The sequence below is a fragment of the Salvia splendens genome, chromosome 20 (genome assembly GCF_004379255.2).
Source record: "Salvia splendens isolate huo1 chromosome 20, SspV2, whole genome shotgun sequence".
Lineage (NCBI taxonomy): Eukaryota > Viridiplantae > Streptophyta > Magnoliopsida > Lamiales > Lamiaceae > Salvia > Salvia splendens.
In genome coordinates this window covers 25,907,556-25,932,060 of record NC_056051.1, presented here as the reverse complement: position 1 = coordinate 25,932,060, position 24,505 = coordinate 25,907,556, and the positions used below count along the sequence as shown (strand labels likewise).

General features: G+C 39.6%; 7 protein-coding genes and 1 pseudogene across 9 annotated transcripts; 1 reads left to right on the top strand and 7 right to left on the bottom strand.

The window, feature by feature from the left end:
• Positions 1 to 29: 29 nt before the first annotated feature.
• On the bottom strand, positions 30 to 2,225 carry LOC121781896 (annotated as a pseudogene).
• A 739-nt stretch (positions 2,226 to 2,964) lies between these two features.
• LOC121780829 ((R)-specific enoyl-CoA hydratase-like) lies at positions 2,965 to 4,190 on the bottom strand. Its single transcript, XM_042178465.1, has 3 exons — positions 3,536 to 4,190; positions 3,334 to 3,449; positions 2,965 to 3,255 (listed from the first exon to the last, which is right to left on the bottom strand). Exons 1-3 carry the CDS (start codon positions 3,806 to 3,808, stop codon positions 3,147 to 3,149), a joined length of 498 nt encoding a protein of 165 aa, XP_042034399.1. The 5' UTR covers positions 3,809 to 4,190; the 3' UTR covers positions 2,965 to 3,146.
• On the bottom strand, positions 3,687 to 8,936 carry LOC121780824. Of its 3 annotated transcripts, none has more exons than XM_042178461.1 (2): positions 4,431 to 8,936; positions 3,687 to 3,747 (listed from the first exon to the last, which is right to left on the bottom strand). In XM_042178461.1, the coding sequence occupies exon 1, from the start codon at positions 7,322 to 7,324 to the stop codon at positions 4,472 to 4,474; it is 2,853 nt and encodes a 950-aa protein (XP_042034395.1). In that variant the 5' UTR covers positions 7,325 to 8,936; the 3' UTR covers positions 3,687 to 3,747; positions 4,431 to 4,471. The 3 variants fall into 3 exon arrangements, with proteins under 3 accessions (XP_042034395.1, XP_042034394.1, XP_042034393.1); XM_042178460.1 differs by lacking the exon at positions 3,687 to 3,747 and having other exon boundaries at positions 4,360 to 7,324; positions 7,951 to 8,936; XM_042178459.1 differs by lacking the exon at positions 3,687 to 3,747 and having other exon boundaries at positions 4,360 to 7,324; positions 7,981 to 8,936.
• A 133-nt stretch (positions 8,937 to 9,069) lies between these two features.
• LOC121780825 (BAG family molecular chaperone regulator 8, chloroplastic-like) lies at positions 9,070 to 10,853 on the bottom strand. The gene is made up of 2 exons (XM_042178462.1): positions 10,328 to 10,853; positions 9,070 to 9,890 (listed from the first exon to the last, which is right to left on the bottom strand). The coding sequence occupies exons 1-2, from the start codon at positions 10,817 to 10,819 to the stop codon at positions 9,237 to 9,239; spliced, it is 1,146 nt and encodes a 381-aa protein (XP_042034396.1). The 5' UTR covers positions 10,820 to 10,853; the 3' UTR covers positions 9,070 to 9,236.
• Positions 10,854 to 11,956: 1,103 nt separating this feature from the next.
• On the top strand, positions 11,957 to 12,589 carry LOC121781753 (HVA22-like protein a). Its single transcript, XM_042179445.1, has 2 exons — positions 11,957 to 12,241; positions 12,321 to 12,589. The coding sequence occupies exons 1-2, from the start codon at positions 11,957 to 11,959 to the stop codon at positions 12,414 to 12,416; spliced, it is 381 nt and encodes a 126-aa protein (XP_042035379.1). The 3' UTR covers positions 12,417 to 12,589.
• A 139-nt stretch (positions 12,590 to 12,728) lies between these two features.
• Positions 12,729 to 15,117, bottom strand: LOC121780828 (succinate dehydrogenase subunit 5, mitochondrial-like). Its single transcript, XM_042178464.1, has 4 exons — positions 14,826 to 15,117; positions 13,697 to 14,007; positions 13,438 to 13,623; positions 12,729 to 12,964 (listed from the first exon to the last, which is right to left on the bottom strand). Exons 1-4 carry the CDS (start codon positions 14,980 to 14,982, stop codon positions 12,908 to 12,910), a joined length of 711 nt encoding a protein of 236 aa, XP_042034398.1. The 5' UTR covers positions 14,983 to 15,117; the 3' UTR covers positions 12,729 to 12,907.
• A 244-nt stretch (positions 15,118 to 15,361) lies between these two features.
• On the bottom strand, positions 15,362 to 19,417 carry LOC121780827 (microtubule-associated protein RP/EB family member 1A-like). Its single transcript, XM_042178463.1, has 8 exons — positions 18,465 to 19,417; positions 17,289 to 17,357; positions 17,123 to 17,209; positions 16,772 to 16,878; positions 16,533 to 16,678; positions 16,396 to 16,460; positions 15,943 to 16,056; positions 15,362 to 15,774 (listed from the first exon to the last, which is right to left on the bottom strand). Exons 1-8 carry the CDS (start codon positions 18,570 to 18,572, stop codon positions 15,649 to 15,651), a joined length of 822 nt encoding a protein of 273 aa, XP_042034397.1. The 5' UTR covers positions 18,573 to 19,417; the 3' UTR covers positions 15,362 to 15,648.
• Positions 19,418 to 21,126: 1,709 nt separating this feature from the next.
• Positions 21,127 to 23,668, bottom strand: LOC121780866. Its single transcript, XM_042178505.1, has 3 exons — positions 23,608 to 23,668; positions 22,744 to 23,424; positions 21,127 to 22,670 (listed from the first exon to the last, which is right to left on the bottom strand). Exons 2-3 carry the CDS (start codon positions 23,417 to 23,419, stop codon positions 21,526 to 21,528), a joined length of 1,821 nt encoding a protein of 606 aa, XP_042034439.1. The 5' UTR covers positions 23,420 to 23,424; positions 23,608 to 23,668; the 3' UTR covers positions 21,127 to 21,525.
• Positions 23,669 to 24,505: the final 837 nt, after the last annotated feature.

Below are 24,505 nucleotides of genomic sequence, written 5' to 3'. Positions count from 1 at the left end.
TGCTCTAATTTTTTTCGAATGTTTTCTTGTGAATCGTCCTATTTTCTTTGATTCTTCGAGAAGAAACGAAGAACGATGTAGAAGAGAAATCTGTAAAGAACAGCCCATCCCAGGATTGCATAAACCTTATGCCACTTGAGATTGTGTTCGATTCCTATGCCGAGTGATTCAAGGATGCTGTTCCCAGGTACGTTTCCGAAGGTCTTGTCTTTCTGATGCTCATTCATTAGCAGCCCTTCGTACGGATAAGTCATGGTGGAGACGTAATGCATCCACTTCCAGCAACGCGGCATCGCGTTGCTGCTGAGGAAGTAGCCACAGAAGAGGAAGAAGAGCGCGGTGAATGCAATCACAGCTGCATACCCGAGGATGTAGCTGGGCACTACTGAGCTGACGAAGACCACAAAGGAGTTGGTTGAGATCAGCGATAAGTACAGTACGAGAAGGAAGTATCCGAAAGCTCCATCAAGTTTCAACGGGAGCCATACGATCGATGCATACAGAGCCGCCTGCAGGGCAAGGAAAGGGAGGTACGTGATGAGGCCAGCAACAGTGTAGGAAGACGCGCGGTAGGCGTTGTGGGATGTCTCGCGGATGAAGACAAAGCGCTCCTGGATGAAGGCTGGGACAGCGTCGTTGGAGGAGAAGAAGAAGAGGCAGACTGTGAAGATGAAGAAGCTCACGCGGTCAGTGATGCCCTGAGCGTTGTCTTTCGGGTGCCAGAACATGGTTGCCATCATGAATCCCATAATGGTCAGGACGAAAAGGCGGGACACAAAGAGCTCGGGAGTTCTCATGATGTTGATGAAGTTGCGGTGCATCAGTATCCATGTCTCGAGGAGGAAGGAATTGGCGAACTTTGAGTTAAATTTCCGGTATGATTCCATGGTGATGGCACTGTCGGTCATGTAGTCGTCTTTGTTGAGAGTGTGGTCGCTGCTGTGAGGAGTCGGCGTCCCTTGTAGAATCTCGCTCGAGTAGGCGCAGTATCCCGGAGTCGGGCTGCAGGTATAGCTTTTACCTTTTTTTAGCTAAAGCTCGATGCCCGTCTGCCGCCGGCTTGTGGCTGCCCCGTTTAGGTGGCGGGAGTTCCGTTGAAGCCGGCATCTCTTCATAGGCCACCAGCTGCGGTGGCCTAACTCCGGTGAGAGCAAATTCAGCCAACGCCTCGACACCTATGTCCGATCTATCATACTCTTGCACCACATCGATGAAATACTCCATGGGGTTCTCGCCCTTCGAGACCCTGCGCCCGATCCGGCCTAGGTGGCCAACGACATCCCTAGGAGAGCCCTGGTACACGAGCTGCCCTCGAGCCAGGATGAAGACGTGGTCTAGCAGCAGCTGTATCCGCGACGAGGGCTGGTGGATTGTGAGCACCACAGTGCTCCCGGATCGCGCTATGTCGTGAACCTTCTCCATCACACTGTGAGCACTGGTGGAGTCCAAACCCGAAGTGGGCTCGTCCAAGAACAAGAGAGAAGGTCCGTGGATGATGTCCACACCGATCGTCACCCTCCGACGCTCCCCACCCGAGACGCCCCTCCTCCCTTCGTCGCCTATGTAAGTATTCCTCGATGACTGCTCAATAGTTAGTGTCTAAACTGTTTCATTTTAGGAGTAGGATTTTCAAGTGACATACCGATAAACCAAGCTTCTCGATCAGCTGCTCGACGCACTGCCTTTTGTCGGACGTGGACCTCGATCCGAGCCTGAAATCAGCAGCAAACATCAGTGTCTCGTAAACAGTGAGCATAGGAAACAGCCTATCATCCTGCATTATGTATGCTGAAATCCTCTTGATCAGGCTCGGGTTAACGTCGGTGCCGTCTAGTGGCACGCGCCCCATTAGCCCCCCCCCCGCGATCCGGCCGGCCAGACCGTCTAAAAATGTCGACTTCCCGGCGCCGCTCGGGCCCATGACTGCGGTGATACAGCCTTTCGCTGCATAGCCAGTTATGTCATGCAGCAAGTCAGCTTCTTGCTTCACCCATTTTCCATTGATATCTTTCACCTTCTTGATCACAGTGTATGTGAGGTTGGAAAACTCGAGCCCCCCGGCGAAGTTCACGGGCTTCACAATGTTGATCGCTGCATCCGGACGTCGGTCGGCGTCTTTCATCCTCCCTAGATTCTGGATTAAAATGATATCAAGATTGTAGAATCTTGGGATTTTATGTACAAGCTACATTAGGCATTGTGCAATCCGATTTTTTTGGAAATGTTTTTTGTGGGAATTGAAAAATGAAATTTCTTGTTTGGTTTTCATCAGTTTGCCTGAGATTTTTGTTTTGTTTCGGTAAAAATAGGGGTGGTTACCATCAACTGCTTTGTCTAGACATGGTGTTAGTATAATTACGGTTGATCTAGGTTGGTAGGAATCATAGGATTAATCGAAAATGTGGTATATTATGTTAAAACGGGGAGGCTAATAATTAATGAATTGCTATTACTTTATTAGAACCTAATATCATCAACTATGTCACTTTTGGGTTTTCCTACGAACTTTAAAATTGACAAAAAAAAGTCTGATGTGGCACATCAAAATGTATATGATTATACGTGGATTCAGTTGGATGTTTCACCAAACAACGTCGCTTAATTAGAGGTTCTGTAAGCGATGCCATTTCATGATGTGCCACGTCGGATCTAACTAGTGGGAAATTGGCTATTATCGCCAAGTTAATGGGTGTTTTCACCGAGTTTGAAGTTCGCGGGGAAAACCATAAAGTGAGCAAAGCTAGTAGTTGGTGGAGACTAGTAACCTATTGATATGATTTAAGTTATTTATTTGTAAATATGCAAACTTTCAATATGTTTTTATTTTTCTCTATCTTTTTTTAACTCTAAAAGAACCTTGATAGTCTGAATATGCAAGCTTTCAATATTTGCTGATGTTTCTCGATCTTCATTTTTTTACTCTGAAAGAACTTTGATAGTCTGAGTATGAAACAATTTCTGAAGTTGGACTAGCTAAAAATGATGGAATTTAATAGTCTCTTCAAATGTACTAACATCTTAGAATCAAGAATCAAAAGATCCCTTCAAAATCAATGGATTGAAAATAGAATTTAAGCAACAAAGAAAGATAAAAAGGCAAACTCATAGCATTCAAGAAAAAGGCAGGTAGAAATTGCAGTCTTCGATCAACACCGGCCGTCTCTATTCACAGCCAGCGCGGGTAGAATCGCCGTAGCCTCACCACCAATCACGACCTCGCCACCATCTTTCCGGCAAGTAGTCGCAAATTTCACCCTATCGGCCAAAGAAACAACGCACCATTCAATAAAGAAACAAGTTCACATGACAAAAAAAGCAAGTTTTATTTCTTACATGAACTTATCTTTGATCTGTCTAATGCTATTTGCCTGCACTTCACCAACAACATCATCTCCAACGAAGACCGGCGCCCTAAACTCCAGCGTTTGCTTCACGTAAATCGCCCCCGGCTAAACAAAGATACAATGATCATCAATCACATATACTTGGAATCAATTCTAAAACAAAATGTGCAATTGAAAGAAGAAACACTTACGAAATGGGAAGCAATGATCCTCGGAAACAGGGAAGCAACGAGCAATCCCGGGATAGGAGTGTCTTTGTATCCGGCTTTCGTGGCGCATTCCAAATCAAAGTGGAGTGGATTATAATCGTGTGTTAGCTTCGAGTAATCCTCGACTTCGGCTATGGAAAATATTCTGGATTGCTTCAAAATGTCACCGGGTTTAAGCACGTTTGATGCTGATGCTGATGCAGATGAAGAGTAATGCTTCAGAGAAGAAACAGAGTTCAACAACAATCGCCTCATCGCTGCTATAATTGAGGGGTTCTCTTGGGGCTTTTACCGAACAGGTGGAGTGCACTGATAACTAGATTATGTATAGCGATTTCATAGAAGAGTTGTGAATGGATTGGGAATCTAGTAATAAGGTGTCCATCAATTTTTTTTATCATGGGCTTCGATTTCGACGATATTATGGATACCACCTGAAACAGTATACTCCATCCTTCCTCAAAAAATAATCTACTTTTATCATTTTGATCTGTCCCCCTAAATTAATCAACTTCTATCTCTACGTTACTTTAATAATTTTACATTAAAATTGTTCATAAAACTTCTAATTAAATTCTATTATATCAAAGACCCAATCTATAATTGCAAGAAAAAGTAAGTTCTACTCTATCATCTACAATTGGCATACTACATTTAATTATATATCATAAGATTCTCATCCTACACACTATACACATTATCCCACAATATATTTTTCTTAATAATTAATTGATCAATTTTTACCACGTGATCCGCACTTGGGGCTTTTCTTTGAGACTTTTCATTAAATAATTTTGAGAGGAGAATTGGGCAGAAATGACACCCCATAAATCACTAATTTACAAAGTGACAAGAAACATAGTACAAAAATGCTTACTCAAAATAGGAGGAAATTCAACATCACATATTTGTGCAGCACTAAACGCTGGATTTCTTTAGACAAGAAGACCAACTATCAAGCACCTCCACAACTGTCTCATCGACCACCTCTGTAACCGTCTCACCAGCCGGTGCAACCCCACAACCGGGCAAGCGAGACAACACCCTCGGCCACCAATCTTCGAATGTGTGTTCCATTGGAATCCTTCTGCTCCTCAGGACTCGCTCGTTTAAACCACCAATGATAAGTCCCACCGGAGGCGTGAGTCTGCCCCATGGCACATCCTCCGGGATGAAGTACTCGTCCTCCTCCCACCCTAAATTATCGTATATAGTTTTACGCACCACCTCCACCCAACTCTCATTCTTGTAGTCCTCATCATCTGAGCTCACCTCGTTGTGATTACCTTTCTCATTGTTGAGTCCTCGACTACTAGTAGGAAAACGATGGCCAGTTGGAATTCGATCACCAAATGCACCCTGAGAAGCCTTCGACTTGACCTCATTATTTGAGCTCACCTCGTTGTGATTACCTTTCCCATAGTTGAGTCCATGACCATTAGCTGGAACATGATAGCCAGCTAGAATTCGCTCACCAAATGCACCTTGAGAAGCCTCACTATCTGAGCTCACCTCGTAATAATTACCTTTCCCATAGTTGAGTCCACGACTACTAGTTGGAAAATGATGGCCGGGTGGAATTTGATCACCAAATGCACCTTGAGAAGCCTTCGACTTGACCTCATGAGGAGGGGATGGTGTAGGGAGACGATCAAGAGTCACGAAGAATTTAGGCGTTTTAAACATCTTGGCAGCACGGTGCAAATCTTGTGTCGATAGGATTCTCGATTTCACTTGAGAGTCCTCATTAGAGACCCGACAATGCAGAACATATTTGAAGGTGGTCTGATCAGCCTCGACAATTCTATGCACGAAATCCATGAATTCATCTAAAGATGTTTTCAGCAACGACGGCATGAAGAAGAGTGACTCCGTCCCATATTGGTATTTCCATCCCGACCAATCCCCGTTATAAGCAACAATAACTTTATCCTCATCATCTGAGCTCACCTCGTCGTGATTACTTCCATCAATGCCACATAAGTTTTTCCCTGCAGTTTGACCTTCAAAAACCTTTGCCACTTTGTTAGGCTGGTTGACATCCATTTGGTCATCACCAAATGCACCTTGAGAAGCCTTTGACTTGCCCTCATTAGAAGGAGGGGGTGGCGCGGGGAGCCTCCAATCACTAGTCATGAAGAATTTTGGCGTTTTGAACACCTTGGCAGCACGGTGCAAATCTTGTGTTGATAACATTCTCCATTTCACTAGAGAGTCCTCATGAGAGACCAGACAATGCAGGACATACTTGAATATGGTCTGATTAAACCCGACTATTCTATGCACGAGATCCATGAATTCGTCGAAAGATGTCTTCAGCAACGGCCAGAAGACGAGTGACTCCTTCCCGGATTGGTATTTCCGTCCCACCCAATCCCCGTGATATGCCACAATAATTTTATCCTCACTATCACCAGTTTGAAAACAGTGGACAGTTGGAATTTGATCATCACCAAATGCACCTTGAGAAGCCCTTGTCTTGACCTCATTAGAAGGAGGGGATGGCGTGGGGTCACTCCAATCAAGACTCACAAAGAATTTAGGCGTTTTGAACATCTTGGCAGCACGATGCAAATCTTGTGTCGATACGATTCTCCATTTCACTTGAGAGTACTCATGAGAGATCACACAAGTCAGAACATACTTGAATCTGGTCTGATCAGCCTCGACAACTCTATGCACGAGATCCACGAATTCATCGAAAGATGTCTTCAGCAACGGCCAGAAGATAAGTGACTCCGTCCCAGAGTGGTATAGCTGTCCCTTCCATTCCCCGTGATGAGCCAGAATAACTTTATCTTCATCGTCACTAGTTGGAAAACAATGGACAGTTGGAATTTGATTGTCACCAAATGCACCTTGAGAAGCCTTTGACTTGACCACATTAGTAGGATGGGATGGTGTGGGGAGCCTGCAATCAAGAGTAACGAAGAATTTAGGTGTTTTGAACATCTTGGCAGCACGGTGCAAATCTTGTGTCGATAAGATTCTCCATTTCACATGAGAGAGCAGACAATGCAGAACATATTTGAATTTGGTCTGATCAGCCTCGACAATTCTATGCACGAGATCCACAAATTCATCGAAAGATGTCTTCAGCAACGGCAAGAAGATGAGTGACTCCATCGCAGGTTTGTATATTTGTCCCCGCCAACATCCCTGATGAGCCACAATAACTTTATCCTCGTCATCTGAGCGCACCTCGTCGTGATTACCTCCATCAATGCCACATAAGTTTTTCCCAGCAGTTTGACCTTCAAAAACCTTTGCCACTTTGTTAGGCTGGTTGACAGCCTTTGATTTGGCCACCGGTGCTGAGCTAGGCCTTGTTCCGTAATACGCAGATGGTGGATAATACGTAGATGGTGGACTATACGAAGGTGGACGAGGGTGTTTGTTCCTAGAAACAACACTAGTTTGCAAACGCTGGACAGTTGGAATCTGATCATTACAAGGAGGGGATTCTTTATGGGGCTTCCTCCAATCAAGAGTCACGAAGAATTTAGGCGTTGCTAACATCTTGGCAGCACGGTGCAAATCTCGTGTCGTAAAGATTCTCGATTTCACTTGAGAGTCCTCAAGAGAGACCAGACAATACAGAACATACTTGTATTTGGTCAGATCAGCCTCGACAATGCTATGCACGAGATCCATGAATTCATCCAGAGACGTCTTCAGCACCGGCCAGAAGATGAGTGACTCCGTCCTAGTTCGGTATATGTGTCCCTGCCATTGCCCGTGATGAGCCAAAATAACTTTATCCCCATCCATCTGAATGAAATTTCACATTGATCAACATACAAAAAAAACAGAACAAAATATGATGAATAAATTTAAAAAAATACAGAACCACACACACAAACACACACAGCTCTAACTCTAAAAGCTCAAGAAACAGATTTCTCAAGCATGAAATGCTGGAGAAAGCATGCCAACTCTACAAAATACTCACAAATTAGGATTTTTGTCAGCTTTTCTCAAGAGATGAGAGCAAAATCTCAGTCACAAGCCTTCAATAATCATCAATAATCCATAACTAGCTAGATTTCAAGGCCTTGTGTAATCAAAAACCTTGTGTAAGTTCAACAAACATCAAGCAGTTAATTTTTGGGGGTTTTAGATGCACAATTTTCACTTCCCCTTCACAATAAACTTCACTTCAATTAATAAAGTAAAACTAAAAAGGAAATAAAGTAAAACCACACACACATTAAACAAGTCAGCACTTGAATCTCTACAAATGGCGACGAAATCGTATTCTGATTCATCATTTAATTGAGATTTATTTAATACGAAAACCCTAAATAGAGTAGTAATTTAATTGCTTCGCATTGTCCGACGCTATACAAGCAAGCAACTAAGAATAATAAAGTAAAGAATAGAAGTTGGGGTTTAACCGGAAACAGAAGCGGAGGAGGAAACTTCACCTTTCCGGCGACGGCGGCGGAAGCAGAAGTTGGAGTGTTTTGAGGAGAAAATGAATGGCGATAATTCCCGCCTAAAAAGGAGTTTCTCTGCCGGGAAATAATTTTTAATTTCCTAAAAAGCCCCCTTCAATTTATTAAAATAATTTTTTATTTGTTTAATATTTTTTGGAATTATTTTTTTATTTGAAAAATAACTTGAACTTTGATCTTTGTGTATACCAGGTTGGTTTGGTTATAATCGAACTAAAAAGTAAAATCACTGGTTAACCGATTGAACTGTTCAATTATTCGTTAATTAAAAATAGCCACACACAAAAAAAATTAACCAGAACCCAATTGGACTGTAATTTATTTTTGATTATTTGATAATTGGATTTTTATGCAATCCCGATGGTATAACACTACAACTTATATAATCTAGGCAGTACCAAAAACAAATAAAAGTTTAAATAATAGTGGTAAGAAAAAATGCTCACAACTTAAAGTATGAGAAAGATAAAAATAAAAGTGACTAAAATATTGTTAGGGTAGATTATGCTCACCTTATTATAGGAAAAAATTACTATTTTAAGTCTATTTTTATGAAATAAAAAAGAGTATGAAACTTGGCATGGCCCTTTTTTTGTGTGTATTTCACTTACTTTCTCAATTTCAATTGAGGTCTCTTTTTTTTACTACAAATTCTATCAGGCAAACATATTTTACCTGAACTTGTAATTTCCACCTCTTCATTTTTTAGCATTAGTTTATCAATTGTAAAGTGACATCATTTTAGCATAAAACACAACTTCAAAAACACAATTTTCACGAAGCAAAAAAGCACAACTTCATCACTAATTCCAACAATGATAACATCAAAATGTTAATACTCCCTCCGTCCATCCCACTAAAGATGACCCACTTTCCTTTTTGATTTGTCCCAACAAAGATGACTCATTACTATATATGGAAACACTTTTATCTCTATTTTATTCTCTCTTTTACTTTACTCTCTCCACTCCACACACAAAATAAAATTGCATAAATTCTCGTGTCGCCCAAGGAAGGGGTCATCTTCCTTGGGATGGAGGGAGTACAATTCATCACCTCTACACAAGAAGAATAAATGGTCATATCCCTACCAAACTTTCAATCAATGTCTCATTAAACTAACATAGTACTATCACAACACCAATCCAACCTGGCCTACTAATTTTAAAGTCACAACACTCACCATCTCATCAAAATGTTAATCTACCTTGTACCTCAACTCAACCTCAGCCGCTTCGCCTCTCCATCTTCGCAGGCAATGGTGCAGAGAACACGGAGGATTCACCACGTTCGTCCTCATCAAGCTTCGTCAAAGAATGTAACTCTTTCTCACCCTCACTGCTCAAGGAACCATCCTCGACTTCATCCTTCGTTGACACCCCAATCTCTTCAATCTCCCGACTAAGATCATCCACGAGCTCTTCCTCATCCTCCTCCTCATCATCTAAACCATCCTCTAGATAAGGTCTCCTCAAGACCCGATAAACCTTCCCATTCTCTGCAAAGGTCACGTTTTTCTTCACCTTCGGCCCAACCCCATCGCGTTGCTTCACCAAACCACCACCACCACTGCTCGGATTCGCAGAAACACTATACTTTCTCATGATCAATTCACCCTTAGGCTTTTCAATCTCCACCTCCTCCTCCTCTTCTAGCTCCTCAGCTAATCTATCAATTCTTTCGACCAAACCCCTAAGCTTCTCCCTTTTCGAAAACCCGGATTCGACATTGCCTAGTTTATTCTCAATATTGGAAACCCTAGATCTCAAATTCTGCTTCACAAACCTCCTCTGCACACAAGCCCCTTCAATAAAATCCAAAAATTTATACAACTCTCTGCTCAAAGAAATTTTCCCATTCCTAATCATGGGATCACCACCCTTCAAAAAATCAAAACAAACACAAAACGATTAATCAGATCAGATCCACCACACATCAATTCGAACTTACCCAACACCTAAAATTCGATACAAAATTAAATTCAACCAGAATATCGTCGAGTTTGAAGAGCAAGTTCGAAGCTTTACGATAAATTAAACATAACCAAAACCTAAAAATAAATACTTTTAATACAAATTTAAAATCCCACTTGAATATCATCGAGTTTGAGGAGCAAAGTTTGGAGCTTTACGATAAAATTAAATTAAACTAAACATACCCAAAACCTAAAAATCAATTCTTTCAATACAAATTAGAAATCCCACCTGAATATCGACGAGTTTGAGGAGCAAAGTTGAAGCTTTACGATAAATTAAGTTAAATCAAACACACTCAAAACCTAAAAATCAATAATTTAAACGCAAATTTGAAATCCCACCTGAATATCGTCGAGTTTGAGGAGCAAGTTCGCAGCTTTACGGTAAACGGCGTCGTAATCGAAGTGGGTCTTGTGAGAAACCCTAGATTTGAGGAATCCGAGGCTGGATTTGATCGATGCCAAATCCTTGAGGTGGCGGAGGGTGATTGATCTGCGGACGAGGAAGGCTCTGAAGTGGGATTGGATGGAGCGGGCGGCGGCGTCGCGGAGGGAGTGGGAGGGGGAGCGGCGGAGGAAGGCGGACTCGAGGGCGGCGATGCGGCGGAGGAGGGAGGAAATGGCGGTGGGGCTTGGTTCTTGAATGTAGCTTTCTTGGGTGTTTAGGTAGATTTGGGGGGAGGGAGAGGGGTGAATGGAGATGGGGAGGATGTGGGGATTTGGAGGCTGAGGGCAGGTAGGTTGGGGGTTGCAGGGAGGGTAGGTGGGTTGGTGGTAGCAGTGGCAGTGACAGGAGGGGGCGGCGGGGAGGTGGTGGTGGTGGTGAGACCCCATGGTGGTGGTGGAGGGAGGAGTGAAAGTGGATTGACTGATAGTAGGGTCTGTGATGCTTATTGGGATGGAGTCCAATTGGAATCATTTTTACACATCAGCATTTCAACAAGTCGAGGAATTTTTTGTTGGAAAAGTTGTTCGATATTTCAATAAACTATGATGGAAATAGTATAGTTGTATACTCCCTTTATCCACTGTTTAAAGAACCTTTTTGCATTTACTCACGATTCTACTTTATTTCATATTTAGTATGCGGATCACATATCCCACTAACCTTTTATCCTTACAATTCAACATAAAACTAATACTTTAAATGAGTCTCCCATTCCACTCACTATCTTCATTTATTTTTCTTCACAAAGTCAAATAATTTCTTAAAACTCATGCCAAGTCAAAATGACTCTTTAAATAATGGACGGATGGAGTACTAATCTAAATTAATTAATTCATACTATCACATGTGTACCGGACCCGCATTTGACAAAATCCGACCAATCCTACTCAACGGGGTTTATGAATTAAGCCCGAAAATATCCTAATGAGTGACAGTTTGAACCCGTGACCTCAAGGTCACTATATCAACATTCTATTTTTTCCTCCCTCCGTGCTATCATAAACAAGCACTTATTTTAAGTATGAGATTTTTAAAAAAATGTGATGTTTAAAGAGTTCAGTGAAAATGATTACTACTACTCCTTCCGTCCCATAAAAAAAGATATTTTCTCTTTTCGTTCGTCCCATAAAATTATCCTATGTCCATTTATGGAAACTTCTCCTAAACTCATTACATATATACGTCAATTTATTTACAACTTAAACCACTAATGACCATTAAACGCTAATAATAATATAAGTCTCACTGTCCGCTGACACTAATTTAACTACTCTTATCCTCATCTATTTTACTTTATCAATTATGTATTAATTCTCATGTCATCTCTAATGTCCTTATTTTTTTTTGGACGTGGCAGTATTTGATAACTTTTGTTAATTTTAAGATTGTTAGTAGATATTATTACAATGATCTATTTGCTAATTTAAGATGAATGTATATTTCATTGAATTATGAATAACATTGGATACTTATTGAATGACCAATAAGTTGGGATATAAACCATAACTCACGCACAATTTGACATGACAGGCCTGACTAAATTAACCTTCTCCATGGTTAGGCTTCCCTTTTGGGCATATGCGAAGCTGATATTTACCTGCGGGCTAGTCATACCATACTTCAATGGAGCCGCATCTGTGTACAACAACGTGGTGCGCCCCTACATCGTCACACGCCAGAAGAAAATCAACATATGGTACGTCCCCAACATGAAGGACACCTTCACCAAGCCTGACGACATTGTCGCCGCAGCTGAGGGATACATCCGACAAAACCGGCCCGAAGCATTCGAGAAGATCATCCAAAGGGTACGTAAACATAACTAGCAGAAATGACATCATCAATGTACACGTAGCTGCTCATTTTTTAGAGGTTTTCTCATTGCAGAGTAAGAAAGAGACGATGCCGAGCATGGACAATTTCACCAATAACCATTCGTTGTATGAAGACAACTACAAATATGAGGATGGCTACAAGTACTAAGATTTGGTTGATTCAGGGATGATAGTGCTTAATTTTAATGTTTAATTCAGACAGTTTGTTTATCTTGAGGTTTCTGCTGTTGTAACAATAAATTGCAAGGCAAACAATAAGGTTAATGCAAACAATAGTATTATTTTGACTATTGCAACTCCAGAAAAGATGCATAAATTGTCAGTGATTATTATATTTTGACTTATAAGACAAATGGATAAAAGATGGTTATTTTCAAATACAAATAAGCCATAGAAAAATGGGTAACTAGAAAAAACTGACAATCCAATTAAAGACAAACGCGGATTAATCAAAATAGCATTGGAGAGCAGAGAAGTTTGCCTTTATTTTTATTAAACTAACTTGATGGTAAGACATGTTTCAGCATACATGCTACTAGAAACAGAAAAAATGGCAGAAGATACTTTTTTTCCAATGGCCATTGTCTAAAAATTGGATCTAAACACAAAGCAGAGATTCTGTGACCTGTCTTCTGAAGTTCATGCTCGTTGCTCAACATAAGAACCAGAGAGTCCAGAAGTCCCGAGGACTGTAACCTGCAATTTGATGGGAAAAAAAGCAAGGATAAGATCATTAGGTGGCGAATAGTTCATGTTTTTAAGCAGTGACAGGGTTCCAATACTAGTGATCAGTAACAATATTTGCTGGAAACAAATAGTTTGTATCAGAAACACGATCCTTAACCTCGAGCTGATTGACAAGAATGGTTGCAGTGACAATTCCCACAAGTGGCTCACTCCTGATTTTAGATTTACCTAATCATTCAGGCTTAAGAGTTGTTTTACATCCTAAAGATAAGAAGCTTATGGGTGTATGCTCCACTATCAGCAACTTGTTTTTACTTTTTTTTTCTTTGAATTTTGGAAGTTATTCGGTTGTTTACAAAGCTCATCAAGAACACCCTAAGGGGTGAAATGTTAATTGGATAAATTACGAAATATATGCCATCTATTTTTTTTTGGGGGGGGAGCTCAAGTTTTGCATCAATAATTATGAAGAGGAATTATACCTTTCCCCAGTCAGCTTCAAGGCCACCACACCTCATTTTCAAGTATATCATCTTTGATCCCAACTCTGTCTCAACTTTCTTCTTCAAATAGGTCTCTTTCGGCTCAAACGCAGCCAAATACTCAGTGTATCTGCTGAAGAGTGTCTTAATTGCCTTCTGATAGTCTTCTGGCAGTGGTCTCACGTTCTGCCAAAAACCCGATTATCAGATACAACCAGGAAAGACACTATGGAATCAAAACCATCATAATTCATAGTACCTCGCCACTAAGTCCAATAGCATCATCCAGTTCCATTTTCAGAGACATGATGATCCCTGTAAATTCCTCAACAGCCTCTGCTGCTCGGAAAACATCTCTCAGGGCATCCTGGGCAGATTTGTCTTCAGTACTCTTGGATAATGCCTTCTTCACGTCATGGACGACTGCAGGTGAGAGGTCATCCCAGTTTGTAGCCATCAAGTCTTTAAAGGCACGTTTAATCTGTGGGTCCTCGATAGCAGGAAAGTTGGAAATATCGTAACTGAAAGAGCGAATGCTCCCAAGATTTTGCACAAAAGGATGCCGGAAATCTATAGGTGAGAAATACCAAATGCACATAAGTGGCATGCACCATCCAGGTCAAGATAGCCATGAAACAGCTTACAAAAACACAGCTTAAAAGAAATATGCAGGTAAAATAAATCCTACCAGGATCTAATTAAGCAGTAGGTAGGTACAATCACAACATATGCATCAATTTTTTTTCCTATGCATCCTTTTGATTAGAGAGAGATGCATCTATGCATAATATCTGCAACTTTACAGGCCATACCTGACAAATATCCTAATTTCATTGCCCTACATCCTGTTCCATAAAACTATACGCATGCGCATCATCCACTAATATTTACAAATACGAAGAAATTATTCCATTGCTCCACATCTAATGTTGCAGAATGAAACAGAGGCAAAAATGTCAAGTTCTACAGAAATGAGCATGGAACGGAAACACTCGAATCCTTCGACTTCTTCTTTTTAATGCCGAGATAAACCATCGAATGAAAACACATAGTACAAAAAATCAAACCAGAATGCTCACAAAGCTTTCGTTCCATATACATATTTTGGAGCAAACAAATTGCAGGCATTTCCTATTTCTGTTTGCTTCTTATAAAACAAAATTACAAACAATGACTAGAAAATTCACAATTTCGTCAATTTCACTCTTCAATTCCGAGAACGCAAACATGAGACTAATCCGGCCTATAGCTAAACTCCAGGAATATACCATCTCTTTTCCATAATCGTATCACAAAAAGGAAAACCCAAAGAAATGTTGCGCATGCATAACTACAGCTCAGTCTGAACACAGATAATCCAGAAAAAAATCAAATAAATAGAGTAATACCCTGATTTGGAGAAGAGGCGGGGACCGATGGAGATGAGAAGTGGAGGTGACGGAGTTTTTGGTTGGCGGCGACGGCGACGGCGGCGGCGGATGAAAACACTTGAGATCTGCGCAAAATTGACCGGCTCAAGGATCTTATCAACATCAATTTCTCCATATCTATTCCTCAATTGAACCTCAAAGCTCAGCTAGATTGATCGATTTCTCGATGTTGCGACCTTTTGGAATCGGATTGATTTTGAATCTTTTAATTAATGTTTTACTCTGCAAATTGCAAATTTCCTTCACTACATTTTTTAACCCTTTAAAAACTAAATATTGCACTTTCGCATAATTACTTTTTCTTTTTTAATAAATAGAAATAAATTTTGAAGACTATATCATGGTGAACTCAAACCCGAAATCTTTAGGATCTGGATTAACCATACTACCACTTGGAGCATTCCTTTTTTAATGCAAGGGTTAATGAAACTAACAATATTTCATCATCCAAAACTATCAATTTTAGTATTCAAAATAGGAATTAGTTGTCATACTAAAATATAAACTCATAGATTTGGATTATCATATATTTCAGAATTAATTGGTCAAAGTCGATAGTTAACAATACAATTGAAAAATGAGCAATAGTTTGGCATAAACCACCTCAATATGAAACCACAAGATTCCATAAATTTGTCACAAATTTTAAAACAAAGTGCCACACAAATTTCCAACAAATGCTTTCCAAATTCAGCAGATGTACTGAACTAAAATGATGCAATAAAGAGATTTGGCATCCTTTCTTCCATGGCACATTTAGATTCTACTCTTGAGTTAGTGTTCAGCTATCATCGGACAACCCGGTTTGCTCAGCATTTATCAACTCAGACACTATTTCTTGAGCCTCTGCAAGAGCGTCCTTGTTCTCGTCTGCAGCATATAAAATCTTCTTTATCGCCACAGACATCTGCAAGATACATATACCGACGAGTTTAGTATTGGTCTACGTTTCCTAAGCATATACGACACGGACTGAAAGGTCAGAAATGACTACGGACATGAGTACGTTTAATGCAGCAGTTACACCATTAGTACCAGTTCCAGAAAATGTGAGTATGCTAAGTATAGTTCTTACCGGAAGATTTTCTAACTCGGGAGTCTGACAAAGCACTTCTACATCACGCAATTTGGCGAAGTAGAAGTCTCTTTCCTTTTCCAGAAGATCGACTGAAACTTTGAGATCAGTAATCTGAAATTACGGAACCTCATCAAAACAAAGCAAAACATCAAAGTTTAAGAAAGCAATGAGATAAAACTGGATTTACAAGGTCGTATGTTAAACATGAAGAGCAGTAATATTGAAAATGGATGGCCAAGAAATATAACTAAAGATTGTCAGATTACACAAAAGATGTACGGAGCAAGAATATCTATGTCGAGAACAGATGAGACTGACAGAAAAATGTTGAATAAAGACGTTTCTTGATGTTTCTTACTGATAGCAAACAGAAGGTACACAAATTGAAACTGATAAGGCCAATAGTGTCATTCTAGATAACAACATACAGCAAAAAGTCCAGCATTATACCTCCTTCGTCATTGATTGGAACTCAGACAAGGTGGGCCCTGGCTTCATATTCTTGGTGCCAATGCCTGAAGGTCAGAATTTATTAGCATGGAAGCTTAAGTAATAAAGAAAATGGGAAAAAAGAATAGAGATATTACTTCTACTTCTTCTAAGAACCACTGGATCTTCATCGCATGAGCCCGAGTTAACAGAGTTGTTTGTCTGTAATGACTTCTGGTTCTTCAGTGGACCCCTGATACTTCTATTTCCACCTTTAGTTCTGCGCTCTACGGGATTGTAGTTCCTGGAAAGTCAATACAGAAGAAAAGGAATGAGTGATTCAGTGACTAATTTCAGTTGGGGAAAATTCAAAATCAGCAGTTAAAGGAGGTCTTACTCATTCATTAGACCCCCATTTACAGAATCACAATAGCGTTTCAGCCATTGTAGGAACTCCAAGTTGTCCAATGGTCTTGCTTTGACAAGTCTGTTGACCTCAATATGCTGCAATAATTTGAAAGAGGATTAAGAAATACACTTTATGCTGGAATTGTGGTAGCACTTTATGGTAATAGAACAAAACCATATACAAAGACTTTACGCTCCAATAAACATGACGAGAAAGGTTATATGAAAGAAGCTTATTATTAGTTGGAAATTGAGTTGGGAGAAGTATTCTCATAGCAGTAATGCTAGATATATGATAAAACAAAAATTAACAGAATATATGAACAAAGCAAAGGAGTACCTTATCAATTTTGAGTTTTGTAAAAACATCCTGAAGCACTTTGTAATTCTGGATAAAATCGTATTCAGTCTTACCATCAAAGTTCACCTACAACTGAATGATGTCAGAAATACCTTAAGATTAGGCATGAGCAAAACAAGAAAGAGCAAGAAAATGAAGTCATCACCTTGTGCATGGGAACGATTCCTGGGTGAGTCATGTCCATCATCTGGCATTGCACAGCCCCAGATGCAGCCTGGATGAATGCGTATAGTGAGAATATAGCACGATATCAACCGAGCATAGCTCTTCAGTCAACGAAAAGAGATACAAACTAGCTTTCACTGACACACAAGATGATAGAAATAGGCATAATTTTAATATATATTTATGCCCCGATTTACTTATTTCTACGTGTACACATATAAATAATCCAAATTAGTAGTTATTCTTCCTTTGGTTCTGTAAAATTTGCTGTACACGAAGTTTCAACCACAGTCATAACAGCCTACACCAAAAGCTTCAGTTTTTAATCAACACAAAAAACAGACGAAGCTGTCACTAATAGGATGATTATAATATAAATACAATGCTGATCTTTTATATGAGAGACACACCTTGCATAGTTGCATAGAATAAAATACTGATTCAAATTGTTCACTCCACTAACTGCCACACTTTGACATAGATTGGGGTACGTGCAAAATACTAGTTTCAAGAATCCAGATATGTATACTATGCAGTTGAAGTTTATTTATTCATTTAGCGTGTAACATGATTCAACAGTGTCAATCCAGATAGAAGCCCTTGCGAAGGCAACAATTAAATGGTTAGAAAGTACCACAGTCTATATTTTAGATCACGACAAGACCAACTGCATAGAAAGTTAGCTTATTAGATGAATTCACACAGCTAAATGTCTCTGAATTGGAATTATTGCTTCAAACACACGGCTGATAAGAAGGATATTGTGTATTACAGCAAATCGAATTCAACCTGCATATACTCCCTACACACTATGATTTAGTTTCTTTGATGGACTATGCACTTTTAAATAGAACAAAATCCCCAAAAAACTCACTGTATGCATATTTCAAAATCAAAATTTTAAGATGGAGCAAACAGCGCAACAGCCTAACCCCAAAACAGTACATTAACCAAATGGCAACAAAAATCACGAGAAATTCTCCCAAATGTACATTTTCTCGTGACCTAATTTACGAATTGCACCAAATTAATTCAGAAATTGAATGAAAAACGAAAATTCGAGTGCAATCATTTTCTACGGAAACAATGGAAATAAACAATTTCTACCGAAAATGAAATAGGTTTTCATATACATTGCTAAAATATATCATTTTACCTCTTCAATACGAGAGAGATTGAGGTGAAGCCTGTCGTTGATCCAGCTAAGAATCTCATTTCTCCCGACGAAGTAAGCACTGTCCATAATCCCTATATTTGCTGCCATTTTTTCAAATTCAAATAAAATTGTAAGTGTCGGAAGATAAAGGAACAGCCTCTTTCGTAATTCTCCAACCGCTAATTCCAGATTTCTACATGCAAATGCAGATTTCCAGCATTTCTTTGAGAGAGAGGGAGAATCAGGAGAGAGAGCATTGGGTTTCTAATTCAAATTAAGAAATGCTTTGTTGAGGAAATTCTTTGTTTTTATTTAAAAAAACACGTGAGTTTGTTGGTGTTTTGGTGAAAATTTATGAGTTTTGTTGCTATTTTTAGTTCAAATTTAAAAATGAAAAGGGGGCTTGATTAGTGTACGTTGACGAACAGACCGAAATTGCAGATACTCTGAAATTATATTTTACCAGTATTAATTAACTCATTCGTCGTTTAAATACTTTTTTTTATATACTTTTTTTATTTGGTATGTTTAATAAAATCAATCTATTTTTATTGGTGGATAGCATTCTAGTACATTAATAGTATACTATGCCATATTTCTTTTTCGTTCATCCCATTGAAATAGTCCATATCAATTTATAAAAACTTTATTATCCTTCTTTTTCCTTTGTCTTTTATGTGCCTCACAATCTATCACATAATTTCAACTACTTTTTCTTATTCTCTCTTACTTTATCAATTACACATTAAAACTCGTGCCGATCCCAAATGGCCTATTTCTATAGGACGGAGAAAATACTATTTTCTAACTGTATAAAATTGTCATATTGTTTATATGTTGACTAAAGTCTCATTTTGGTCCTTAACATATTGTGATTTTTTTTATTTTGGTCCAAAACATTATCTTTTGAATTATTCGGTCCCTCACATTTGAAATCAGATCACATTTAGTCCGAAATGGACGGAACTGTTAAAATTTAACAGTCAACGTGGATTTATCGGATTTTGACCCGATTAATCATTTTTAATTAATTCAAAAATAATAATAATTATTATAAATAAATAAAACTTTTATATTATATAAACCCCCCCTCCCCCACCCCACCTCCTCCCCCCTCCAGCATCTCCACCATCTCCGCCGCCCCCCGCCTCCCGATACTGCCCTCTATATACTCCGAAACCATGCCTAAGGCCTTGCCGGTACTGCCCTCTATACCGGCTGCCCCGAGCCCACGTCTCAGCGCCATAGCCATCATACTTGCCATCAACCCAATCACCTTCATACCTCCCACTCATGTAATAGTAATAAACCCGACTGCCACTACATTTCCCCTTATGAAACTCGCCCTCATAGACATCCCCATTGGTGTATGCTTGAACATAACACCCGGAAATGACCTTCTTATCCGCCTTCTGCCTCGAACCAATTGACCAAAGCACCGGAAAATGAGGCTGGCTCACCTGGCCCTTGGCATTTATCTTAATCGACAAGGACTTGGCAAGGAACAACCTAATCGTGGGGAGCCTCAGGATTGCTATTGTTGCGGAGGCGGAGGTGGAGGCGGAGACGGCGGCGCAGGTGGCGGAGGTGGTGGTGGAAATGGGTCAAGAATTTCTGAGACCTATTGTGGAAAAGACTGAATTTTGCAGGTGGGTCCACGCCGTATCTGTGGAGGGCGTTGGAGAGAGTCGGAGTCTTGGTGAGTGAACAGAAGAATTGTTGCTGGAGATGGGGTCTCTTGAAGGGGGTGGGCTTGGGGGTAAAAGGGTCATTCTGCTCCAGCTGCTGCTGATTCTCATCGTTGATGAGGATTTGGAGGGCGGGAGTGGGCCCAGGCGAGGACGAAGGCGGTGGATTGGTTTGAGAGAAATGTGGGTGTTTCTGGGTGAGGGAGGAAGGGGGAGGGGATGAGTGGGGTTGAAATCGGAAAAGACGCCGCTGCATTCTCAACGAAGGGGGTGATGATGTAAGGAGGGGGTGAGGCTGAGGGATGAGACGATGACGACGGTGGTGGGGGCGATGAGGGGGAATCGGGAGGCGGGGAGGGCGGAGGAGACGGTGGAGATGTTGGAGGGGGAGGGGATTATTTTTAATTTATAATATAAAAGTTTTTTTTTTTATTTATAATAATAATTATTATTTTTGAATTAATTAAAAATGATTAATCGGGTCAAAATCCGATAAATCCATGTTGACTGTTAAATTTTAACAGTTTCGTCCATTTCGGACTAAATGTAATCCGATTTCAAATGTGAGAGACCGAATAATTCAAAAGATAATATTTTGGACCCACATAAAAAAATCGCAATATATTAAGGACCAAAATGAAACTTTAGTATTATATGTTTCCATAAATTGCTTTAATGTATTTTTGGAAAATGATAAAGAGAACAAAATAAGAATAATGATATTGATTGTCCTAGACATGTTCTCATATACTAAAAAAACAGAACAAAGAGAATAGATAGTCAAAGAATGGATATGTCCCGGATCTAAGTGTATTGTAACTGACTATAGGGGCTATTTCTCATTATTATATGGAGTATTAATTATTTATTTATAATTTAATTTTGTGAACCAAACTAAATACTCTATATTTAAATATGAGATATAATTTTTCAAATTGAACGATCCGAAGCAAGTTCTATTATTGTCCCCAATATAGACTAAAAAAAGAGAGCCAAATCAAAGTTTGTAAAACCAACACACATAAACAAGATCGTGGGGATAGATGTGGTCAGTTCGCTGAATGTCTCCGTCGAGCAACCGGGATTTGCCCAAACTAGGGTTTGGGAAGAACGAAACTTGCGATAAAGTAAAGAGGCAAAATTAAATAAGGTGATTCTGATTCTGATTCTGATTGAATATTCACATTACAGAATGGCGCTGCCTCTTCTCCTCCTTCTCCTTCCTTGGTGACACTTGTCCACTCGACGCAAGCTCCTCCTCGGTCCCTGATTCTAATATTCTATCACCTAGGGCAGCTCCTCCTCGGCACTTGGTTCTATCTATGGATTCTCTACAACCGTCGCCTCCTTTGTTGATACTATGCCGGTATCAGTTAGTTAATCTCGTCGGTCTCCATCAAGCTTATTACCCCTTCATTGATTTCCTCGAAAACCAAGGATGTACAATCCTGGGAGGAGGTGAATGAATCCCTTGCACAAGAAAAATGAATCCAATAATCGCATTGTGAACAGGAGAAAGCCGCTTGATCTACCAATCCCGGAATGATTTTGTGGCAATGCCCACACTTCTCATTTCTTCCGTAAGTAAGCATCCGTTTAAGTGTGAGAGTATGAGAGTGACAAGGAATATCAAATTTGCCTCCAAACTTGACTTTGGACAAATAGCCAACCGAGGGAATGCAGTTTATGTGAAAAGAGTAGTCACATTTAGCACAGTGGTAGAACCAATACTTGCACTCTATACCCTCCTCACACACCTCACATATATCATGATCACTACCACTACTATTACTAGTACCGGTAGTGATCAAGTTCAGTGGATGTTGATCGAATTCACGAAAACGAACCCTTTTTGGTAGCAAGGCGCACCTTATATGAATGCAGAAATCACAGATAGTGCACTTATAGACATCATAAAGAAAGCAGCCACGGGAACAACAACTGACGGGGGAGGCACGCCTATAGGCAGTGGTGCGAAAGAGAAGGTGTTGACTGTGTGAGATGTGCTTTATAATGCTTGGAGCAGCCATGCACGACAGATTAACCATCATGCAGGGGATATCATACAAACGAAAAACTATCTCAGAAAAGAAGTAGCAAGGTGCATTGCAAGGAAGATGGCAGAACATACAGAAAAAAATTGAATTGAAGAACCATTTGGCCTGGTTTGGACAAGGTTCTGCCATAATTGTATCTCTGCCATAACCAATTGGAATCACAAACTTGATAATGGGGAGAAGCTCTGAACAAACTTTATGAGCAAGGAAAGAGCAGCCGCCAGTTTGTTGAGAGCATCTGTAAAATGGAGATGGAATAGTAATGGTTTGTATGCATATATCACACACTAGTTTGTAAGTGTGACCATCTTCCTCATCACCAACTAGGATCAAAGGATGCTCATGAAAATTCTCATTTTCATGACTAGGATCCTCATCAGGCTGGGAGTATGTACGGATCTCCAAACTTGGAAATGTGTCAAACTCGTCATCCGGCAGTTGGATCAACTCTAGCCTTGTTTCTGCAATTAACGAATATATCGATATTAATATATGAAGTGGAGTGAATGGGTTATAGTATATATACTTACGTACTGGATTGAATATTCTCGAGTCCACATCTGACATGAGAAAACTGGAAGGTTTGGGGACACAAATAGATGGCATTATGGGTAGGAAGCAAGGATTTGAGGCAAACGATGCACTCATAATATTGGGAAATGGCAGGAATAGAATATACGAGAAGGAAAGGCCAAGGATTAGAGAGGAGGTTGAGAGTGGTAGGCAGTATGGTGCAGTCTTGATGAATCCAGAATTTACATTGTTGGCAGGAGAAGAAGAAACCATCATGTCTCTCCCCACACGCATCACAACGAGTCAAAATCTGTCTACAGTGAGCCACGAGAGGGTGAGGTGGATGGCTCTTGTGTTTGCTTTTGATCTCTACATCATCCACTGCTGTTGCATCCAAAGGATGCATTTTAAAATCGCTATCTACACTTTTGTAGAAGAAATTGGGACTTCCTACTTGGAGACAAAGGGCGTGGTCTTTATGATTGGGATGGATGATTACTGGTTGGATTTTGTGCGCACAAGATTCGTGCAGAAAAAAATCACAAGCAGCGAAGGTGCAAGTGTAGGAGGGAGCAAATAGAATTGGTAAACCACAAATTTTACAAGAATGATAGTTATCAGTAAATGCATCCTCTTCCATCTCATCTCGAAAGGAAATCAATGGATGATCATGACTGAAATGCATATCACCCTCCATATCACCTGTCATTAAAAATTAGAGAAACATGGTGTTCAAATACAACAACTTCAAATAAAAGCAGCCACTAACCTAGCCAAATCTTAATCTATAGAATACTACTCCATGAGACAAGCTAACTATTGTGTTATATGCAGAATTCAATATTCAGTTAAAACAAAAAAAAAGATCAACTCAAAAATACCAACTTAAGGTAAGAGAAGTCGACGAAATGCGAAAGTGCCTCTGAATGTTTTCTCTTAAGTGATGAATGCAATTGAATGTGAGTGAGGAGAAGATGACAACAATTTCAAATATATATATTGAATGATTTGGATGGAATAATGATGCGTGCTACTTTCACAAAGCAGCATGTATATCATGTATACTTGACTTGGTTAGTCTGCCAAGAATATCAATAGAATATCACAACATCCACTTTCTTCAATTGTCATCGTCACATTACTAATTATATTCATTAATTTGGTTTGGCACGTGGATAATTTGGTTCGACGCCATTGCCATTGGTATGTTTTTTATTCTATATATACTGAGTAAAGATTTTGTTAAAAATACCATGTTGCTAGTTTCTTTGTTCCTTCCCAAAATCGTGTCGATATTTGATTATTTGGTTATCAAGTAAGGTGTGTTACATGTCCACCTAAATACTACTTTTATAATTTCGCCTCATTGTAGAATACTCTGACATCTATTATCAAAATTATTCATTTCATAAAATATGCTAAGAGTAAAGTGCGTAATACCACTAAAACTTGTACCCAAACTCAAAGTATATTACTCTTACATGAGTAATTCTTTTAAAGCAGCAAAGTCTGCACCTTTATTCTAAAGAGAGATAAAAATATTTGATAATATTATTTGGCATCGTCGACAAGTAAAGAATTATATAATCATGAAAGATGCTATATACTAAGTACAAGGACGTGCTTAAATCACTAAGTGAAATTATGTCAAAAATCAAAATAAATCTCAGTCATTAGATTTTGTGATGTAACCGTTAGATTAATGTCACGTGTCATCTAATACTGTAGATTGTGTAGTCTTATAATGTAGCTCTGCTAATAATGTAACGTTCTTTAGTCTAAT